Genomic DNA, 14550 nt, shown 5'->3' with positions numbered 1-14550 from the left:
GCTCACCTGTCTGCGCCTGGGCTGGGATGACTCCTAGCTGGGGCTGGTACAGGTGGGGCTCTCTGAGCATCTCTCTCTCTGGGTGGCTCCTATATGTGGCCTCCCCACTAGGGTGGCTTCAGGGTAGCCAATGAAGATGTGGTTTTCACGTCTATTAAATTGGCAAGTGTAATGCCCAGTGCTGGCCAGGATTTGAGGTCTACTGTTAGCAAAGCTAAGTTAACAAAACCACATTGGAGGGTCATTTAGCAGTCTACATGGGAAGGTTAAAATTTGCTTCTTCTAGCAATTCCACTGCTAGGAATTTGCCCCTCAGATATAAACACAAGTTTACCAAAATAGTTGGTAATATCTGTTAAAATGCCCAGCACAGCACTGTACCTACGAGTGAGACCCTGAAAACTCAACGTGCATCACAGGGACTGTGCAGGGGAGCCGTGGGTCAGGCCTCACCACCACCCAGCTCATCCTGCGCCACCTTCAAGCAAGGCCTGAACTACTGAAAGACCCTCCCAACTTGCCCCTCACACCAACCACTGCCCGCTTCCAGTCAATTCCTGGTGTAGCCAGTGCAAATCAGATTACCACTTGAATCCACCCCACAGCTAAAATCCTTCAGTCCTCCAGAATCTCTACCAGACCCTGTGCACCCCACACAGATGCTACAGTTCCAGCTTTCATCCTCATTACTGGAACGTACAAGGTCTAGGGCTTCCCGGGGGAATGGGGGGAGGATAGCCAGGGAGACAGGAGTCAGGACAGCAGGCATTAGCTTTATCGCCTGGTAAGGTAGTTCTGTACCTTAACAGCTGGCTTGCAGAGGTGGATTTTCTAAGTGAATGGGCCCCTCTTACATAGGAATCTTCCAAATAAATCTTCACTTTCATAATTCTTATTCATAAAGGTGTACTGTTTCTTTAAGAGATCCCAGAGACTTGTATAAGCTCTCGACCCCCATAAAACCTCCATAATTCACCTGTCCAGCCTGGTCCTGTGCTGTGCCCCAGCCCCTTCATTGGCCTTCCCGCTGTCCCTCCTCTGTTGCGTCTAACCACAGGGCCTTTGCACGGACTGTTTCCTCTGCCTAGGTTACTCCCTCCTCCTGCCTCAGAGAGGTCCCCTCTGACTACCCCAAGATTCCTCCACTTCTTGGCACTGTACTTCTTACATTTCAACGGTTGCCATTTCACTTTGTATAGGATTAGTATTTGTCTTTCCCCACCAAATCACTGTTTCACGATGGCAGGGGCTGTATCCACACTGTTGCTGGCATCTAGTGGTGCCCAGCATGTAACAGAAGCTTAGTCAATACAGGCTGATGTGGCCGCATATCCCATAGGAAGCAATGAGACAGACGTGTACGCTGTGACACGGAAAGCCAGCTAAGTGGAAACACAAGGTCCTGGGCAGGGTGGAGGGTGTGCGCCCTTCTGTTTAATGAAGACAAGCATCCAGTCAGGACGGCTGCCCTGTATACGAGGCCAGCGCGACGACAGATGACAGAAACCCAACAAATCGCTCAAGTAAAAACTGAAAAAACCCAGGGACAGGGCTGGTTTCAGATGAGGCTGGATGCAGGGGCTTAGGCGATACCATCAGGACTCGGCTCTCTCCCTGCTTCTCCCCACTTCATCCTCAGACAGCCCTCCCCTGGAGGGGGCAAGAGGGTGGCAGCAGCTCCAGCCTCACTTCCCTGGGTTCAGATTGTATGAGAAACACAGAACGCCTCTTCCTGAGGTGGCTCAAGCAAACTCACCCTGGGATTAATTCCTCCCTGGAGTGGGGGGCCTGCAGGGCAAACATCCCCCTACAGCACAGAACACAAAACAAAGAGGGTGTGGATCACTGTGGGGAGATCTGAATAGCTACCAAAAGAAGGGGAAATAGAGGATGTAAGGCCAAAACAAATACATATCACTGTAAACCAGTAAATGTACCTTTCTTTTTTTTTTTTGAAAACAAATTAACAGTAGCTTCCACTGGGACAAGGCAGTGGTAGCAGGGGAGGCCAAGGCTTTTTGCTTTGTACCATTCTTTAACGATGACGTTTTCTAACCGTGTGCATGCTGTTTTTAATTTGTTAAAATCACAATGGAAGCCTTTTTGAACAAATGATTTTAGTTCTTAAAAATGACACCTGTGTATAAATTCTGTAACTCTTAGAGTAGGCCCTGACGTATGACAGCAACCTCAGACAGTAACAGGTAGCACATCATATTAGTACCATACAAAAACACCACAATTTTAGGCACTTTATCAAAGAAAAACGTTTAGAAGTGAATGAGGTTATTGAGTCTTCTGCTACGCTCTGCAAAGAACTCTGCTCATGCCCGATTTACACCCTCGAAAATCATCACATTAAATGGAACACACCAGCATTACTCTTATCTAAATAAAGTTCTATTCTGACAGAACCCCTGGACTTACAGACTACATAAAACCTGACAGATACCAAGAGTTCTCTATAACTGACAAGAGGGATTCAAGTCCAAGAAACTCGAAGTGAGTACTTAGGATTCCCAAGTTGCGTTATTTTCTGTTCTCTGCATTTTCTGCACAGATTTGGGATTTACGCATCCTGGTGTCCCGATTGTATATTTAGATACGTGCAGTGCTCCTGTGGAGCGTTTCTAATCTCACAGTAATGAAGTGATGTCTGTGGCATGGAGAGCCTGATTCAATCTAGTCAGGAGTCTTAAGTTTGTCTGATGAGAACCTGGTATCCTTTCAGTTAACAGAAATAAAAAGCATGGATACAGCAGGCTGCCGGATAAGAGCAGGTGCAGTGAAGGGAGCGGTGCCACAGTCCGGCCAGAGGCTCCCCACATTTATGGGAAAAAGCGACACCGCCACGTTTCCATTTAAAGTGATTTTATAGTAATCGTGAATTTGTCAGTGTCCCATGTTAATTACAAAACCTCTGTCTTCTGACTTGAAGCCTTTTAAACAGTAATTCTTACACTGACCAGAAACTGGTCACGTGGCAGACCTTTGCCAGCAGAGAACTCATGGCTGTGTGGTTTCCCACGCCCACCCCCGGCCCACGCGCCCTGGCTGAGCTCCCCGCGCTCCTCTGCAGAGCCCGCAGCTGCCCCGCTACAGCTCTTCCCTTTTACTCCCAGCTCGATTGCCTTCCTTCGAAGCCCGAGGTTTCGGCTCTCCCCCCTCCTTCTTTTTGCCTTTCTCTTGCTTGGTTTTATTTTTCTCTTTGCTTCCTCTTCCTTTGCCAGGGTACACCTGTCCCTCCAGAGTTACATCGGCACACCTGTCTTGACTGACCAAGAAGTCCTTGATCTCCCAGGCGTAGCTGCCGTCACGCAGCATGAAGATGGCACGGTCTGACCCCACGATGAACCTTGACAGAGAGACGGGACCACAGTCAGCTCACTGCTAGTACAGGGCTAATGGGTCAGAGAGGCCCTGTGGCACTTAACCGAGAAATCTTTTTTCAAATTATACATGAATCCAGAACCAAACATTCTATTTTCGAAGGTCTGACAGTCACTGTTTGAAAATACTAGCTGGCTGAACTATTTAACACCTCGGCTCAGATCAAAACAAAGGAGAACCTGTGGGGAGGGGGTGTGATGTAGAAGTGGCTGCTCGCGTGAAGGGCGGGATTAGGAAGAAGGCCTTGGGAGGCTGCAGACGGGGCTCAGGGCCTCTGCCGGGGCAGCAACAGGGAGGCTGCCATTTGGGTCCATTTTACATTCTGAAGGGCCCAGCTAAGTTTCCATCTGACAGAAGGCCTCTGCTGATAAAGGCTGAAAAACACCAGTTTAGATCAGGTCATAAGAGGCCCATGAAGGGCTCAGGAGGATGCTCGGCTACTGGACAGAAATCCTAACCCTGCAAGTTAAAGCAAGCATCCAGGTACGTCCACACTCACCAGGCCCCAAGGAGCAGGGAGGAACAGAATGGAGCCTGGGTGGATGGATGGATCACTAGTGTGGCCAGTGGGCACAATCCGAGGGGCTACACCTACGACACCACCCTTCTGTTTGTAACGCCCCACCACTTCAGAGATCGGTGAGAGCTCTGGACCAGTAACCACTACAGCACTGATTTGTTCCCCTAAGTGTCTACTTAAGCTAACAAAAGCATCCTGCCGGGCTTCCCTGGTGGCCCAGTGGTTGAGAGTCCGCCTGCCGATGCAGGGGACATGGGTTCGTGCCCCGGTCCGGGAAGATCCCACATGCCGCGGAGCGGCTGGGCCCGTGAGCCATGGCCACTGGGCCTGCGTGTCCGGAGCCTGTGCTCCGCAACAGGAGAGGTCACAGCAGTGAGAGGCCCGCGTACCGCAAAAAACACACAAAAAACAAACAAACAAAAAAAGCATTCTGCCATCCTAGACACTCTCTGGGTACTCCTTCATTTGTTTTACATTTCCCGAACTAAGATATTTGAAGACCCTAAATTTCAGAACTGTTTTGGGGGAAGAAAAAGGAAATTCCTTAAAATTGCATCTTAGGAGTATATTGACCTCTGACAACTGGGCTCCTTCACTTTAAAGTAACAGTCTGCTCCAAGCTTCTGTGTAAACACAGCTACACAGAAAAGCATTCTCTGAGGCGCAGAGACTTCTAAAGGAAGAGGCACACTACTGTCAAACGGTAACTAATTTGCCCCCCGCGGAGGCTAAGCTACACAGCTTCTTACTCAGACAAAAGAAAAGTTAAAGACCCAAAGATAAATAGCTTTAGGATCAAATGAGATATGAAAACAAACAAATAAATAAATTTACTGGCTTTGACCAAAAATGAATGCTCTTCTTCAAAGACAAAAGAAAAGGTAAATAAATAAATGTAAAAGAAGACAGACTAGATAGGAAAGGTCCAGAGCCCTTCTAAGTACTGCCAGGAAGGATATGCCATTACACAGACACAGAAAAAGCTCCAGCACAGCCCCCATCTTCTCGGCAAGGCTGTTGCTGCTTTACCTCTGGACGTCGTAGTTGGCGTTGAAAAGACTGCCCTGCCAGAGGCTCGTGATTTCCTCCGTCTCCTTCTCCGTGGGGCTTCCTGATACAGTGACAAACATCATGAGAGTCTTGCCCTTCTTTGTCATCTTCAATATGCTCTCAGGCTTGCCCGGGTCTATCTGTGAGAAGTCTATAGGTGCAGAGGGTCTTTTGTGCTCTGGGAGATCTCCTTCTTCTATGTCGTCATCTTTCTATAAGGATGGAGGAAAAAAAGCATCAGACAAAGTATGCATTTCAACTGGCAAAGGCAAGAACATCTGCGTATGATGTCAGGTGCACGTTTATGATCTAAATTATAACAGAAAGAAGTAAACCCAGGGGATTCCCTCCTCCACTTGACTTTCAAGCAAAGTCTAAATTTCAGGCAGCACTCATCACTCCAGGTCACCAGTCACAGAGAACCCCACGTGATGGGTTTCTAAAGTTTTTTCACCCTCAAAGAATCTACCCAATACGGTAGACTATAAGAACGGCCACATTCGGGTTTGGTCATACAATTAAATACTACACAGCGATGAAGAAAAACAAATACTGATACATGCAACCAATCTCAAAAATACTATATTGAGTGACAGAGCCGGGCACAAAAATCAGACACGTTATACATTTATTTGAAATTCAAGAACAGGTAAAATTAATCCAGGACGACAGAAGTGAGAACAGTGGCTGCCTCTCGGGGAGAGGGTTACAAGGTGGGACTGACTGAGAAGGGACACAAGGGTACTTTCTGGGGTGTGGGAATGCTCTGTATTTTCACAGGGGTGTGGATAACTTAACAGATGTATCCATTTGTCAAAACTCATGAATTTTCACTGAATACTGAGAATCTGCACTTCATGTACATCAATTCCACCTAAAAAATAAGAACCATAAACAAATATTCAGTTCTAGGTAGTAGGTTTGGTTGTTGCAGTGGTGTAAGCTAGCAATTCTGAACCACAATCCGAATTCTAGGCTTGAGCAAAGGAGTAACTGTATTGAGGCTAATGAGAACCAGGTTCTTCCCTTTGGGGAAGGGAGCTACAAATACCGAAGGGGGAAGAATGCACCTGAGGTACTGGGCTGGCACTGGAGGCAGCAGAAGGAACTTATGATTTTTGACAGACAGATAGATAATAATATTTAAAAGAACCAGGATTCCACAGAGAAAAGGCTAATTCCAGCAAAGAAAACAGAAGGTGAGTCTGGAATATCTTCTTGTATCAGAAAGTGAGAAAGTGCTCGGAGAATTATTCTGTGTCAGAATGACACAGGAGCCAACATGAAACAGAGCTCATGGGCCTAATCTGGAATATTTGAAAATCAAAATAATGACAGAAGGATTTATAACTCCCAAATAAAGTAAGAACCACTGAATCTAGACCCATATAAACAAGTGAGTTAACTGCTAATGGTAGAATGCCAACCAATAAATAGAAGATAATGAATAATAAATAGAAGCTAAATGAATTAAAACCACGTAAAAGAACCTGTGTTCATTGGAGAAAAGGCTACTCCCAGCAGCAAAAAGAAATGCAGGGACTTCCCTGGTGGTGCAGTGGTTAAGAACCCGCCTGCCAATGCAGGGGACACGGGTTCGAGCCCTGGTCCAGGAAGATCCCTCATGCCGCGGAGCAACTAAGCCCGTGCGCCACAACTACTGAGCCTGCACTCTAGAGCCCGCAGGCCACAACTACTGAAGCCCTTGCGCCTAGAGCCCGTGCTCTGCAACAAGAGAAGCCACCGCAATGAGAAGTCCGCACACCGCAACGAAGAGTAGCCCCCGCTCGCCACAACTAGAGAAAGCCCGCGCGCAGCAACAAACACCTAACGCAGCCAAAAAAAAAAAAGGAAGTGCAGTACTGCTCGATGTTATCACATGGATGATCCTTGACAACATTATGTAAGTGAAAGGAGCCAGACACAAAAGACTACATACACATTGTATGATTCTACTTATATGAAATGTCCAGAGCAGACAAATCTATGGAGACAGAAAGTAGATTAGAGGTTGCCTAGGGCTGGCTGGAGGGCTGGGAGGAACTCAGGGAGGGGTGACCGAGACTACAGAGTTTCTTTTTGGGGTGATGCAAACGTTCTAAAATTGTGGTGATGGCTGCACAACTCTTTGAATATTCTAAAAACCACTGAAATGTTCACTTTAAATGTGAACTATATGGCATGTGAGTTATATCTCAATAAAGCTGTTATCAAAAAAAAGAAAAAAATCACACGAAAAAACCCAACCTAAAATGAAACAAAAAGCCCCTATATACTACTTGGGCCTCTTGACAAATCATTGAAGGGCCAAGGCTTAAGACACCAACAATACTGTACTGTAGTAAACATATTTTTAATAAAAGATGAGAATGAAAGAATTCTGAAGCAGTGTTTGAAGATGATCCATATTTGTATCAGACCTAGGATCTGACTTCAGCTCCACCTAACTAACCTGTGTGGCCTTGGACAAGACTCCATAATCCTCGAGGCCCATTTCCTCATCAGTAAGAGGAAAAGCAGAACTAGGTGATCTCCAAGGCCCTAGCAGCATGGGGCCAGCCTTTTCCTCAGCTCTGCCACCCTCTCAGCTGACCCACTTCTTCCTCATTTTGCTCTGAAAGAGCTGCTGGTGACCTGTAGGCAGGAGCGCGGGCTGCAATGTCACAGGGACCTGGGCTCGGCTCCAGGTCCCAGCCCTATGGCTGTGCGGCCTTGGAGAAGTGGAAAATCACTTTCCTCACCTATAATGGGGGCGGAGGATAATGACGGCATCTCCCTCCTAAGCTTGTTTGGGGGATTTAATGACACAAAGGCAAGTGGTAAATACTTAATACATGTTGCCTAGTACCACCTGGCCCTCTGTAACCTGGCCTCCAGCCGACTGTGGAAATCACCCTCTCAAAGTACACAGGAGCTCCCGGTGGCCAAATTCACAGGTTGTTTCTGACTGTATTCTCTTCTATTTCTCCATAACATCTGTTACAGTTGCCTTAAAATACTTCGAGACGTCTAGTTGGTTCAATTACCTAGAATATTTTTATTTTTCAAGCTGGTCCTACTAATGGTCATGACATTACCTCGGTAGGTCACAAGCACCATTTCTTTTCCATGAAAATATAATTAAATAATCATTAGTCTAATGCATACAGCAAAGGTAAGGATTGTTTCAAGAACCTTTAATTTCCATTTTATATGTTTGAGGGTGAGTTTCGGTTAAAAAAGGAAAAGAAAACCAGTACACTAGATGCAAGCAATTGTCCAGGTCTATTCTTAGTTCCACCGCTTCCCTGAGTAAGCTTACCTGTTCTATCACTTTCTCTAAACTGAAAGCAATCAAACGCTTACCCCCAAGCAGGGCTGGGGTCGGGGGACGACCAAGTGGCCCTCCCCACACCCTACCCAGGCTTGCCGCCAGGCCAGTCTTGCATTTCTGACCGGCTTCACCACTTCTCCACTGCTGTTTGTCAAATTTAATAGCTACAGAGCTGAACTCCCTTTTCCTGTAAATCCTTTTCTTCCTCCCAGGGTCCTTGATAATAATACCAGCTACCATCTACTGTGTAGCTACTGTGTCTCGGGCATTTGTTATTTCCCACCACAGGACAATTCTGCAAGATCCCCATTGAATAGAGAAGTGGATGAGGCTCAGAGAAGGTAAGTAACTTACTCGAGGTCACAGGCTTGAAGGGGTTGATGCTGAAGTACAAACTCACAGTCTGGCTCTGGATCCCTCCCCACCTGCCCCTCTGCGGCACCTGGTTACAGTAATATAAGAAGGAATCACCTTCGGTTTTCCTATACCAACCAGGACTCAGCAGTAGTTGCAACGCGGCGGAAGTGGAAGGAGTTCTCCCCTTCCTGCCCCACTCCACACCTGAGGCAGGCCTCTCACTGCGGGGATGATGTTCACACTAGCAGAGGAGTGGGGGAAGAATTCAGGGATTGCCACCAGGGGAGGAAGCACTGCTTCCTTCAAGAAAGCAACCAGAGATGGATCTGCTCTCCCACAGAAAAAAATAACTGCTACTGGGGAAGGGCGCTCACGCTTGTAGAGTGTCTGCAAACATTAGCTCATTTCATCTGCAAGGAACCCTGCGAAGTGGGATGTTATCTGGCTTTATGGATAAGGAAAATGAGGATCACACAGTTACCAAGGGTTAAGGCTGAGTTCAAAACCTCTGTCCTTTCACTACATTATCCTTGTCACCTTCCTGGTTATGCAGTCAATCAACTGCCAAGTCGAGTTAAGAGCATAAAATCTCTCACATTTCTTTCTCCCTTCTAATCCATTACTGCAGCTTCTAGCTTAACCCAGGTCCTCCTCGTCCCCCTTCGTTTGCACTCTGTTCACCAATCTGTATGGCAGTGTAGTAAAATGGTTAAAAGAACAAGATTTAAAGTCAAGTGACCGAATGTGAAATTAAGCTAATTTGCTCTGTGACTTTGGGCAAGTTACTTAACCTCTCTGTGCCTCAATATCATCTAGAAAACAGAGGTAAGTACCACCCTCCACAAACAGGTAAGAGGATTAAATGAGATAAGAGGGTTTAGCCTTGTTAGCTAATGAACACTCAATAAACATTAGGCTGTCTCTGCCTTCAGAGTCTCTCCCTGCCCATCCATCTTAAACTTTGCTGACCAATTAATTTTCCTGAATTTTAGCCCTAATCATGATATTCCACTATTCAAAAACATTCGGACAGCTGAAACAACCACTCTAGGGCATACTCTGAAGCCTTTTAAAAATATTACAAGGACTATGCAGTAACCTGCGGAAATGCTTAATATATAGCAAAAGAAAAAAGAACAGCAGAAAATTCTATTGATGCTATGCTTTCAGCTGTAAAAACTATGTCTGAATACAGAAGGGGAACCAAAAGACTACACACACGTTTTGGGATGAAGTTATGGATGATTAAACATGCCAGTATTATAACATTTGGGTAACACAACTTTTCAAACTCATCAGGGACTACATTTTTCCTTCTAAATAAAGTCCAAACCCCACAGGATCCAAGGCCTAGCAGGGCCTGGTTCTCACTAACCTTTCCATCCTTACCTCTCACTATGTGGCTTCAGAAAGTCTGTTCCAGCCAACCTAACCAATTTATTATATCAGCGTAGCTAATAGTTAGAGCTGCACTATTCTAGGTTCTTTCCAAGTTTTCTCAGTTAATCCTCACAACAACTCTGAGGTGGGTACTAACACCTCTATTTTGCAGGTGAGGAAACTAAAGTCCAGAGAGGCTCTTTACCAGTCCAAATTTCCAAGCTGAAGTGGTTTGAACCCAGGGAGTCTAACTCCACAGCCTGGGCTATTAATATTTACAGCATTGGGCTTCCCTGGTGGCGCAGTGGTTGAGAGTCCGCCTGCCGATGCAGGGGACACGGGTTCGTGCCCCAGTCTGGGAAGATCCCACATGCCGCGGAGCGGCTGGGCCCGTGAGCCATGGCCGCTGAGCCTGCGCGTCCGGAGCCTGTGTTCCGCAGCCGGTGAGGCCACAACAGAGAGAGGCCCGCGTACCACCAAAAAAAAAAAAAAAAAAAAAAAAAAAAAAAAATATATATATATATATATATATACAAATATATAAAAAATATAAATATAAAAATATACATATATATTTACAGCCTTCTGCCCAGTCCCCTCACGTCCCATCCACCTCAGCTCAGCTCATGCTGCTCGGTTAGTAATGCCATTCTCCCACATTCCCTGGTCTACCTAAAACACCATTTCCTTCCTGAAACCCTTTGAGATTCCCACAGCACTTTCTTTTTATAGCACTCAGCCATTTCTACTGTGTACTGCAGTTATTTTTACTGTTAACTGCTATTCCTGATGGTTGGATCCCTTGTACACCTCTGCAGCACCCTTTTTTGTCTTGCTCAGGGTCTGAGTGTTTCCAGGCTAGGATTTCTGCACGAGATGAGATTCTCACTTTGGTGGATCAAAAACTGCACTTGCTAGAGTCCAAAAAAGAGACTGGGAGATTGCAAGCGAGATGGAAAGTGGGGAAGGAACTGCTACACCAAGTTCCTTTTTCCTTAGTGGTTGGCAAACACCCAGATCGACCCTGAGCTTTCCTTCAGCTGCAGGTCAACATGAAAACTGCTTTCTTCCAGTCAAATGCATCAGATGGTACTTTAAACTCATGTCTGAAAGCCTCTATCCAATACAAACACACACAGATAACCACAAAATAACACAACATCAGTGTTGAAAGAAATCATCCAGTAAAATTTCATTCTGCACATAAGGAACCAGAGGTCTAGAGTGGAGACCCACTTGCCCAAGGTTACACAGTGAACAGAACCCAAGCTTCTGACTCTAGATCGCCAGCTGTGCAAATGAACCAGGACAAGACACCCACCTCTGGATGCGAAAGAGGCAGCAACGTGGTTTTGGTTAGTCAACCTTACCTAAAAAGGTTATTATCCACTCCCTGTAATTACACACTCCAGTGCATTCAAGTAACAAATCAGAAAACTGACTCTCACAGAAGCAAATCATTGCTCCCTTAAGCGAATAATGTGAGCTCCATGAGAGAGCGCCACTAGCCTCTGCTACCGCCTCCCACCCCTCCTTCCCCCTCCCCCCTCATATTAAAGCCACTCACAAAATTACAAAAACTCGCAGCAGGGACATATAACCAAAATGGGCACTCTGAATTCCTACTAATTTAGAACACGGGAGAACTATGAAAGCTGAAACGGCCCTCTTGAAAGATAATCCTCACCATGCCCCTCTCCCATCCACTCGCCCCATTCTTCAGGAGTGTAATGGAAAAAGTCTCCCTCCCCATTAGCAGGGCGCACTGACCACGGGGAGCAACGCGGCGGCGACCGGGGCACTGAAGGTAAAGTAGGGCTGAATAGGGAAAGGCTGACCCGTGACTGGAGTGGCCCGGGGAATGGTGGAAGAGGACACTGGGATGAATGTCCTGGGACGGGGGTCAGCAGGGTAATCGGGGGTCAGAGGAGGCACTGAAGATTAGCGGTGGCTGGAGTGGGTAAGGGCTCGTGGCATGCGTAGAGAGGAGGTTAGTGGGTAGGAAAATTCCGAGACTGAGGTCTAAAGGGTCCCAAGACGGAGGAGGTGAGAGGTCACTGGGAAGGGGGCCGGCACAGAGAAGAGCCTGGAGGGTGTGCGCGCGCCGCGGACCTCCCACTGTTCCAAAAGACGAGCCATGTCCGCGTCATTGTAGTCGCGAATATCCTTCTTCTTCTTCCGGAGAGGTGGGGTGGCCTCGCCGGGCGTCTCGGCTGGGCCCTCAGCGGCGAAGGCCCTCAGCGGCAGCAGCAGGAGTAGCAGCAGTTCAGAGGCACAGAGAAGGACCACGGCGGCACGGGCCCAGCCGGAAGCCGCCATCTTCGTCGCGCCGCGCCGCCCCGCCGCGCGGACCGGACCTGCGCGAGCCGCCGGCCCCGCCCCAGGCCACCACTTTCCCGGGCCCGCCCTCTGCCGTCGCCCGCGTGGGACACGCCTCCAGCCCCGCCTCCACAGGCTGGAGGCCCCAGTGGTTCCGCCTCCCTGCCCTCGGTAGCCTACCAGGCCCCGCCCCGGCCCATTTCCTCCAGCCCTCACCTCCTGAAGCCCCGCCTCCTCCGCCATCTTGGCCCCGCCCCGCCCCACGGGTTTCTCCGGCTGGTCCGGCTGAGGCTTTCACCCGGGGCTGGTTCGGACCCGAGTGCTCGCCTTCGTTTTCCGCCAGAGGCCGACGTTTTTCTCTCTAACGCACAGGCCAGGTCCAAAAGTTCCCTCAGGGCCTCTAGGAATCCTCCAACAGCGCCTCACGAGGCCTCAGGTTTTCGCCTGTGAAATGAATTAGAGCTGGAACTTCTAGGAGCTGCCTTTGCTCTAAGAAAGCAGGTTTCACGAGGTCACACGTTTCCTCCCAGTCTCCTGCAATTTCCTTTGAAAACAGCCTGTTGAGAAAGAGTGAGTGGCAGGTAGAGCAGCTTTCTCAGGAGATCGTGCATAGATCGGGCCCAGGGCTTTGCTCCTCAGCAGAGTTCGATTCGTCTCTCGATATTACTGTCATCTCTTGAACTTGACAAAGCTTTTTAAAAAAATCATTACTTCTCATCTGTAAAACAGCTTCAGTATCTCTTCTGATTTTAACCTAATACTGTCGGCTCTGTTTAATCCTTTCCAAGGTTGAATCATTCTGTTTTTTGATTCTTACTTAAAAAGATTCAGCCCAGAGAGGCTTTAAAACTCCACGGATTTTAAATGGCTGATCTGCTGAGTTCTTCTAAATTTTTAATTGGATAAATAAGACACGAATCACTTACTGAAGCTGTAGAATATTCGACCATTGTACAAAAACATTCTGCTCTATTCCACACCAGCCACAATTCTGCTTCACACCAGTTATCAGTCTGTCGAATACTGTATACATTTTTCTATACATTTACAAACATCAAAGTGTCTCTAGAAATGGTTTTGTTGCATTCATAGGTGTGTTTATGGCAGCACACTACAAATCGGTATGCGTATTAGCTCTTTAAGGGTTTTCCACTTACCACTATGACGTGATGAACTTTCATTCTTTATACTGCAGTGTAGTATGTTTGGGTATTAATATGCCAATAGTTTATTTCCTTATTACCCTACTGATGGGCATTTACGACCAATTCTTCTGCTATTACCAAAAGAAAAGAAAAAAAGAGCCATAATAAACCTCTTTATTCATGCCTTGTGTTATGGGCTGAATTGTACCCCCCCCCCCGAATTTCATATGTTGAAGTCCTAACTCCTCAGGACCTCAGAATGTGACTGTATTTGTAGACAGGATCTTTAAAGAGGTAATTAAGTTAAAATGTTGTTAGGGTGGACCCTGATCCAATATGACTGGTGTCCTTGTAAAAGAAGAGGAAATTTGGACAGTCATGTATAGAGAGGAGACCACGTGAAGACACAGGGAGAAGATGGCCATTTACAAGCCGAGGAGAGAGGTCTCAGAAGAAACCAACCCTGCTGACACCTTGATCTGGGACTTCTACCCTCCAGAACAGTGAGAAAATAAATTTCTGTTGTTTAAGCCACCTGGTCTGTACTTTGTTTTGGCAACCCTTAGCAAGCTAATATATCTTGCTTGGATAGGATTATAGGCTACATATAAGAGAAAACTGAATTTGTAAAAAAGTGGCTTAAACAAGACAAGAGAGTGTTGTTGTTACTGTTTGATTTTTCTTTCACAGAAACAGTTGGATACTAAGCATCTAGGGCTGGTATTTTGGCTCTTTGGTCATCTGGCACCTAGTCTCTCATCCTGTTCCATCATACTGGCCTGTGGCTTCCATCCTCAAGGTCACAAGTTCCTAAATAGCTACTGGAGCCCTAGCCATCAAGGTGACATTCATCCAGAGGAAGGAGGAAGGAAGGAAAGCCAGTAGGAGCACACCTTTTAATGGAGTCAGCTTCTTTTGTTTTTGTTTTTTTGTTTTCTGCGGTACGCGGGCCTCTCACCGTTGTGGCCTCTCCCGTTACGGAGCACAGGCTCCAGACGCGCAGGCTCAGTGGCCATGGCTCACGGGCCCAGCCGCTCCGCGGCATGCGGGATCCTCCCGGACCGGGGCACGAATCC

At 47.2% G+C, this 14550-nt stretch overlaps 1 protein-coding gene across 1 annotated transcript; it reads right to left on the bottom strand.

Annotated features, from left to right (window-relative positions):
• Positions 1-3096: 3096 nt before the first annotated feature.
• Positions 3097-12329, bottom strand: MESD (mesoderm development LRP chaperone). The gene is made up of 3 exons (XM_065872913.1): positions 12123-12329; positions 4940-5172; positions 3097-3355 (listed from the first exon to the last, which is right to left on the bottom strand). The coding sequence occupies exons 1-3, from the start codon at positions 12327-12329 to the stop codon at positions 3097-3099; spliced, it is 699 nt and encodes a 232-aa protein (XP_065728985.1).
• Between the last annotated feature and the right edge of the window lie 2221 nt (positions 12330-14550).

The sequence above is a fragment of the Phocoena phocoena genome, chromosome 2 (assembly GCF_963924675.1).
Source record: "Phocoena phocoena chromosome 2, mPhoPho1.1, whole genome shotgun sequence".
Classification (NCBI taxonomy): Eukaryota; Metazoa; Chordata; class Mammalia; order Artiodactyla; family Phocoenidae; genus Phocoena; species Phocoena phocoena.
The sequence above is the reverse complement of the archived record's forward strand: the minus strand, read 5'-3'. Positions and strand labels throughout refer to the sequence as shown.

What these genes read in the sequence shown, in the direction of transcription:
- MESD (XM_065872913.1), bottom strand. Translation starts at nt 12,329, where the DNA reads ATGGCGGCTTCCGGCTGGGCCCGTGCCGCCGTGGTCCTTCTCTGTGCC. An exon ending in GTCTTTTGGAACAGTGGGAG is followed by an intron (nt 5,173 to 12,122) that starts GTCCGCGGCGCG and finishes CCATCCTTATAG; the next exon opens with AAAGATGACGACATAGAAGA. An exon ending in GCCAACTACGACGTCCAGAG is followed by an intron (nt 3,356 to 4,939) that starts GTAAAGCAGCAA and finishes CTCTCTGTCAAG; the next exon opens with GTTCATCGTGGGGTCAGACC.